This window comes from Pteropus alecto, unplaced genomic scaffold (assembly GCF_000325575.1).
Source record: "Pteropus alecto unplaced genomic scaffold, ASM32557v1 scaffold20, whole genome shotgun sequence".
Taxonomy (NCBI): Eukaryota; Metazoa; Chordata; class Mammalia; order Chiroptera; family Pteropodidae; genus Pteropus; species Pteropus alecto.
In genome coordinates this window covers 39,529,231-39,537,552 of record NW_006436298.1, presented here as the reverse complement: position 1 = coordinate 39,537,552, position 8,322 = coordinate 39,529,231, and the positions used below count along the sequence as shown (strand labels likewise).

Here is an 8,322-nt window from a genome sequence, read left to right as displayed (position 1 = left end):
AACCCTAGAGTATGGCAAATCTGTATTTCCCTCAGAAAAGGATGTTTTCATTTAGCCAGTGATTTAATATCCACTGGTCTTCACAACAGAATAAGCAAACTTTCTAAGGTAAATTTGTTTTCATAAGTCATTTAAAGTAAATTCCGTGGTTTTTACAGCTCGACTTGAAGTGAAATCTTCCTCAGAAATACAGCAATGTTGGCAAAATCCTCAGCAATCACTGAGCCTCAGGGCCAATGTGACAACGTGGGAAGAATAGGACTTCGAGCAGTAAATGTGACTGAAATACAAATAAAACAAGTGGTTTTTCTAGACTCACAAAGTATTGGAAGACAAAACTGTGAGCAAACTACATTATAATATGCAAGGAGAGTGCTTAAAGTAGCCACTAAATTATGTGTTTTTCCGTAGCCATGCAGCTATCCTGGCACTTTGGTTTTTGTTTTTCAGATTTTTGTTCTTTATTGTCTGTAATTTGGCATGAACTGTGAGCCTCTGGTGTTCTTCCAACATGGGACTGAAAAACTGCTGGAGCTGAAAGGACAAAGAGATGGTCAGGGCAATCTAACTTCTCATTTAGATAAAATAAGACAGAGTTCATGCTAAGTCACAACATGATTTTTCAAATGGCTGATGACAATTGGAATGGGTAGAAATGTGTACACCTAGATTTCGTGTGTTCTTGGGGAGACTGTGACCGAGAAAATGTGATGGAGACCACATACCCTGAAGAATCAGATGTAGACTGGAAGCTCCATGAAGTGGGAACTTCATCTATTTTATTCACTGCTCTATTCCCCAAGCACATAGTAGGTGTTCAATAAAGATTTAATGAATGCTCACTGGATATTATACAAGATTTCTGTACCTATATCAGCTCACCAAATATCACTTAAACCCTAATGCTGTCGAGACTGAGTAGTGATGGGGCTATCAAGACTAATTAAAATGTAAAAGGAAAGGAAAGTTCTAGGAAAAAGTAGGTTAAAGAACCAGAAATCTCCCATCCTCTCCCACACCTGCCAGGCAGTGGGAGCCATATGCCTACAGCCCCATATGATCGTGTGCCTGCAGTGGATGGATGTGGAGTAAGGGTCTGTGGGATTGTAGGCCAGGCTCTAGCATGCTGGAATATAAGGAGAGAGCAAGAGAAGTAGAAAGTGTATAGAAATTGTGCTAATATGGTGGGAAAAGGGACTCATGTGACTTTTTATTTTCTTTTTAGTAATTATTTTTGATATTATCATGTGAACTAATACATTATAGTAGGACTGTTGGGCATTAATAGGTTTTTGACAAAGATATTCATAATAGCTCATTTACTTGTTTTCAAAAGAGTGATAGTTTAATCATTGCTAAATCCACTTTTCATTTTTTTAAATAAATTATCAGTGACTATAGAGTTTTGGAAGTTTGAGGACTGCTAAATTTATAAAGCCATCATTCATTCATTAAACAAAAACAACAAAACTTTACTGGGTTCTGTAGAGACAAAGATGAACTGACATACTTTAGAAGATACCAACATAAACTCGGTTTTGATTCTAAGAGCTTTCATTCCAGCATGTATGGGTGTGCCCTTCACTTTCTTGTCCAAAGAATCCATGATAAACCAGGTCCTGACAGCTCAGCCTCAGTCATTCCAAACCCAAATGAAGCATTCAGTTATGTAGTTGTCATGACAACTACATAACTGAATGCTTCCCTCTCCCTCCCTCTCCCTCCCTCCCTCCCTCTCTCTCTTGCTCAGGATCAAGAGCTTTGTGACCCCCACATTTATTTGTTTACTTGCTGGGGTAGGAGAGTTGATTTTCTTTCTTATTTACACAAACCTTTTCTGTTTTCAGTAATATAGTTCCAGGTCATAGTTAATTTGTATTTGTATATGTTCTAAAAATTTGTAATCAAGTTTGTTGAGATAAAATTTATGTACAATAAACTGTACCTATGTAAAGTGTACAAGTTGAATTTTGATCCTTGTATACACCTGTGAAACCATAGCCACAATCAAGATACGGTCATTTCCATCACCCGTATAAGTTTCTTCATGCCCTTGGGTAGCCCAATCCCCTTCTCTGTCCCAGGCAACTACTTATTTATTTGCCTTTGTCACTATAGATTAGTTTGCATTTCCTAGAGAGTATCTGGTTTCTTTTATTCAGCAGAGTCATCCCGAGATTCAATCATGTTCTGCACAAACTTGCCACCCCCCTTTTTTTTTTATTGTAGAGTAGTATTCCATTGTGCGGATATAGTACATTTTCCTTGTCCATTCACCTATTGATGGACATTTGGATGGCTTCTACTTTTTGGCTAATGTGAATAAAGCCGCTATGAACTTTCATGTATTTCTCCACTTGAATAAAAACCTAAAGGCAGAATTGGTTAAGCATATGTGTCTAATTAACATTTTAAGATACCACCTGTTTTCCAAAGTAGTTGTTACATTCCCACCAGCAGGATAAGAGAGTGTTTCAGTTGCTTTACATCTTTGCCAATAATTAGTATTATAAATCTTTCTCATGTTACTGGGTGTGTAGAGGTTGTATTTATATTTTACTCTTGTTTTACTCTGTGTGTGTGTTTGTGTGTGGCTTTTTTGTAGACATTTGCTTTCACTCCTCAGTTAACCTTGTGGTTATAGGATCCTCTTTTCTTTACAGAACTGGTGCCTGTGGTTTGGGGGTGGGGCTGGCTCTAAATGTGGGTATATAACCCAGGCTAGGCTTAGCAGAATATTTCATTCCCCCTGGATATAGTGATTGGTGCATGTCATGCAAGTAGGACCAACAGAGTCTTTCCTTCAGGGCTGGAGCTTGAAGCTGGGTGAGAAAGGATTCTTTCTTCTAGGGTGCTAAAGATCACATAAGCCTGGAGCTATGATTGCCTCTATGTGGAGAAAGCCTGCCTAAGGTGAATCTCAGCCCAGAGGAAAGTAGAAACTAGACATTGTAAGCCCCGTGTTAGGTTCTAGAATACAGATATGATTAAAATATGGTCTCAGTCCTTAGGAGCTCATTGTATCCTCATAGGATAGACATATATACACACTGATTAGAGTATATTGTGGTAACAGCTATGATAAAGATATTCATAGGATGATTTGAGAACATGGTGGAGAGGGTATAAATCAGTTAATTAAAAAAACTCCTAGGATAGAGCAGGGGTACAGGATGATTAGAATTTATCCAGCCAAGAACAGAGATGGGGAGGGCACACCAGGCAGAAGGTAGAGTGTTTCTGAAATCTAGCAAGTGTGAAACAACGTGATAATTTCAGAAAATCCATAAATGGTAGAGTTTGGCTAGAGGAAAAGTGTTTGGGGGTATCTGTTTCTCTTGCTCTCTCACACTCAGTGGTGAGGTGGGCAAAAAGGAAGCTAGAGAGTAAGGCTGGGGATCAATTATGCATGACTTTGTGTGCTAATAAAAATATTTAAAATTTTCCTAAAAACTAAGATAAACTACTGAAGCTCTGGGAGCAGGGCAGTGGCTGGTAGCAACGTGAAAGATGGATGGAGTCAGGACCAGCCTGGGGCTGTGAGCCTGGGCCGGAGTCTACTGCAAGAAAAGCTGAAGTCCAACCCTCTATGAACCAGAATGGTCTCTATTTCAGGAGCAAGACAGAATTAAAAAACGTTTCATGCAAAGAGTAGCAACAATGGGACCACAGAATGTAGTAATTCAGGTAAGCATATTAATTAATTTTAGCAACTCCAAATTACAGAAAAAGTAGCTTCTAAATTATTATAATTCACAATATCTAAAGTCCTTACCTCTATGATCTGTAAATCTGTACTTATGCTTCTCCCAATTATGTACAATAGAGTAACCAATGATTGTGTTCCATACCTACAAAGCAACATGATGTTAATTAGGGTTGGAAAATGTTTTGCAAGTTAAAGCTATATTTCGTATGCCAGACAAATGCTAAGTATACAGCCCCTTTTAATTCCTATCTCCCAAATCTAAGAGAAAACATGCATGAACTGGTTTACCTTCATCTTTTAATAGAAAATCTATCATATAGAAAATTCTATTAGCACTAAAAAATATTTATAGTTTAATACTACATAACTCATAGCTTTTAAAGTTTACTTAAATGCTCTTCCTAAAAATGATAATGACAACTATTTTCATCTTTTTAAATGAGGTGGTTAGAATAGATGTCACATACCTTAAATTAAGAAAATGTATGAGTGTAAGTAAATATGCAAATTGTGCCCCTTAAAAAAAACAATAGTTAATATGAGATCCACTTCAGGAACTGACTAAAATACCCTGAAAGCTTATTTAAAATTTTGTATTTGTATATGCTTTTTGGAGAGAGAATCTATGTCTCCTGAGATTCTCCAAATGTTGGTGATCATTTAAGACCAAGTAGCTGGCTCTACTTACGCTCCCTCAAATAGACATGGCCATTAAAATTTCCTTTTTAGTTTAGTGTCCCTGAATATCCGATGAGAATCATCTTTAAAAAAGCCATGAAGCACTGCCGTGGAGAAAGACCAGATACATACCTGCCCAACGTGATGCTGTGGTTAAAAAGGGAAATAAAGACTTTGGATGCATTAAAAAAGAAAGAAAATTAAAATAGGGTTAATACAATGGACTGAATAAGAAACGGTTGAACTGCCTTGATAGCTGATACACACTATTGATTTACTTCAGAAATGTGTACTTGAAATTAAAAACTGCAAGAGTTCACACTGGCATAATACACAAGAAACAGTGCTTTTGTTCTTTTTAAGCTGCAGCTGTAATGTAAACTATCTACATGAGCAAAGTAGAAGACAAGAGACAGTCTACGTATAATTCAGAGAAGCAAACTTGTTTCCATGGAGAAAGCAGAAATATTTCATTGCTCTCCAGTTTTATTGGCCAGGTATAAAAAGCCTGTGAGATGACTCAAGAAACTTGTCAAAATTTACAAAGAAACTGAGTTTCAACCTTAAAAAAAAAAGTAGAAAACAGAGGAAAAAGTGCTAAATGTGTGATTTTCTACCAGATTTAGGAGAAAGGTTACCCCAAGAGGCAAGGGCTCAGTTTGAAGTTAACTTGGACAACTTATAAGTTGTAAAAGTGAGAAATAACATATAGTTAGAAGCATTGTTCTGGAGATTAAATGAGATGATGTATGTTAAGGCACCTATCAGGGTGTCTGGCATACTTCATTCCTTCCTGTTCTTACAACCTTCAAAAGGAGAGATTTTTCAGACAGACGGAATTTGTCACTCTTTTTGAGAGAGCACTCTCTTTGAAATATTACTGAAAAAAATATTCACCTAATTAATAACTTATCCCATCAGTATTCAAATACATTCTAATTAATATAAAAATAAGAACCAATGGATGTCAGTGTAACTATCCTTTAAAAAAATTGATAACATTCGATGCTAGTGCAGGCACAGTGATTTGGGTCTGGCTCACTCTTTGCCCCTCTCCTTTCTCACATTTCCCCTCCCCTCCTATTTTTCTCCTGCCATGTCTGATTTCCTGTGACAGGCAGTGGGAATGGATCCACTCCAACAACATCTCAATTCGTTCAGTTGACTTACGCTACTATTTAACCCTTTCAACTGTGTTTCCCATCATAAAATACAACAAAGTGGAGTGAAAATAAGTGCAAGCTTAGGACTTCAGACAATATAACAGTATTCGGAGGAGAATCAAGTGTTTGGTAAAGAAAAAGGTAAGATTCATTTGGACCAGTTGCGTTTGAAACTGATTGTCTTGTATTCTATATTCACATAAAACCAGGGTTTTCCTGTAGGCTGTGAAACCCACGTTGTTTTAAGAAAGCCCAAAGTAACTTAACAAGGTTGATAAGGGCATAAATATAATTTCTATCACATACAACACCATCACAAAAATCCTATTGCTCCATCTCTATTCACACATTCTTCCAAGGAATCTATCTACAGCTGATTTATTGATTTTGCTATAACTTGAAAGATGTCTTTGTGGTCAGTGGAGGTTCCTTCATTTGGATCAGTATTCAAAACATCACCTTTGGTCCAACAGTTAAGTAATTACCCCACAGCAACCGGTGCAGTGCCTGCGCATGGGAATGAGGGAGCAGAGCCAAGCTAAACATGTTTTACTCAATCAAATATTCCAAAATGTATTTTTAGGCTTTCTGAGAAGAATTCTGGGCCTGATTGAGGGGAGCAGATGTCCCTGAACTACTACTGGCAGTTCCTCAACTCTAACACCTGACCAACCCTATCTCCCCTTCAGTGCCCTAAGCTCCAGCCAGTGGTTGTGACTAGTACCAAGTCAGTTTTTCAGTCCTTCCATATGAAAGGTGACTTTTGAATCCCCAAAGCCTTCTCCATCTCTCCTCTACAGCACTTATCACGTACTACTACATCCTAATCACTTTATATCCCTGACAACAGCTTGAACTAACTGTACCTTCGCATAGAAAATCCAAAACATTTTATTAGAAAGAAACTTCGAATTGATCAAATACATAGCTTTCATTTTATAGAACAGAAAACCAAGGCCTAAATGTTACCAAGGCAAACAATAAATAGCTGTTCTAGTTACAATTCCAGATGAGAAGGTTGGAGAACTAACTTCCTCATCTGTCTTTCCCCTCCTGTAACTGATCTACTGGCAAATGACACTTTGTTTACATTAGCATATATAGTATGTGGCAGGATTACAGCTGTAAGATGTTAGGCAAAGTATGTGGAAAACTCTAGATTCCTTCTACAAGGCTTCTTGGATCCTTTATGATGCTAACATATACTGTGAATTTGCAAAAGTGGAGGCTAAAACAGTTTCCAAATGAATTGGGCTACTGTCTTTCTTGTTAACAGAAGGTTTATCAACATCTTCCATGGGTAATGCTCAGTGGAATATACTGGAGAAACACTAATTTCAGTACCAACTTGTAAGTGATCAGTTACATTTTAGCAAATTCAGAATAAATCCTTTCCATATTATTCATATAAATTTTAATTTGTCATAAATACTTGTTTAGTTTTTTAACTTATACTTTTTTACTCTGGCATTATATGAAGACTAGTGACACACATACATTCATGTCAAATATAACTGTTAATAACTGATAATTAAATATTCTGATATACAAAGAAGCATTCCTATGTCATTTTTAGTGTATATCATATTTTAATTAATTTTAAAATTGTTACTTATTTCCTTCTAACAATCCATAAATATTACTATTTAAACAAAACCATTAGTAAAATCGAACAAGACAGGTAAATGTAAACTGAACCCTAAAAAATAAATGTATTAGATGTAGAAAACACATTTATTTGAATCTGAAAGACTTTTTGTACTGGACATTAATGTACAAGAGGAGTGAACTGAGATGAATTTACCATAACTAAAATAAGCATTTATTTTATGAGCATAGCATTTTGTCTATAAAAGAAAAATATTCAAGCCATGGTTAAAAGTTCATGCATTTATAATTCTAGGTATTTCTTGGGGATAATGATAAGATCCATTTAGAGTTTTTCTTTTCTCCAGCTTTATTAAAATAGAATAGACAATTAGTTGCTGATATTTACATTGTACCATTCAATGATTTTTTTTTCAGTTATAGTTGGCATACAATAATATATTAGTTTCAGTTATACAGCATAGTGATTAGAGACCTATATAACTCACGAAGTGGTCACCCCACTCAATCTAGGACCCCTTTTCCCCCTTACATATTTTTTACAACATTGTTAACTATTTTCCTGATGCTACACTTTATATCTCCATGACTATTTTGTATCTATCCATTTGTACTTCCTAATCCCTCCGTCCTTTTTCGCCATCCCTACACTCCCCACCATCTAGTAGCCCTCAAAATATTCTCTGTATCTATGAGTTTATTTCCAATTTTGTTGTTGTTATTTTGTTCTTTAGATTCCATATGTATGTGAAATCATGTGGTGTTTGTCTTTCTCTATCTGACTTATTCCATTCAGTGCAATACCCTCTATTAAGGCAATATCTTTTTCCATCCCCTTACTTTTAGTCTGTATGAATCTTTTAATCTGAGGTGAGTCTCTCGTAGGCAGCATATAAAGGGATCTTGCTTTCTTATCCATTCAGCCACTCTGTCTTTTGGTTGGAGCACTTAATTCTTTTCCATTTGAGGGACTTGTTGATAGATGTAGTTGTTAACATTCTTTATTCATGTTTTTGATTCATGTTTTTTTTCTTCTTCTTAAAGAAGTCCCTCCATAATTTTCTGTAATACTGGCTTGGTGATTATAAATTCCTTTAGCTTATTTTTGTCGAGGAAGCTCTTTATCTGTCCTTCAACTCTAAATGATAGCTTTGCAGGGGAAAG

At 36.2% G+C, this 8,322-nt stretch overlaps 1 protein-coding gene across 1 annotated transcript in view; it reads right to left on the bottom strand.

The window, feature by feature from the left end:
• Window positions 1-393: 393 nt before the first annotated feature.
• LVRN (laeverin) overlaps window positions 394-8,322 on the bottom strand; it is a 51,971-nt gene continuing 44,042 nt past the window's right edge. The window contains exons 19-20 of the mRNA XM_006913299.1: window positions 3,776-3,851; window positions 394-534 (exon numbers count right to left, since the gene is read on the bottom strand). Of these exons, the coding sequence (XP_006913361.1) occupies window positions 394-534; window positions 3,776-3,851 (217 nt within the window). The remainder of the gene's footprint in view (window positions 535-3,775; window positions 3,852-8,322) is intronic.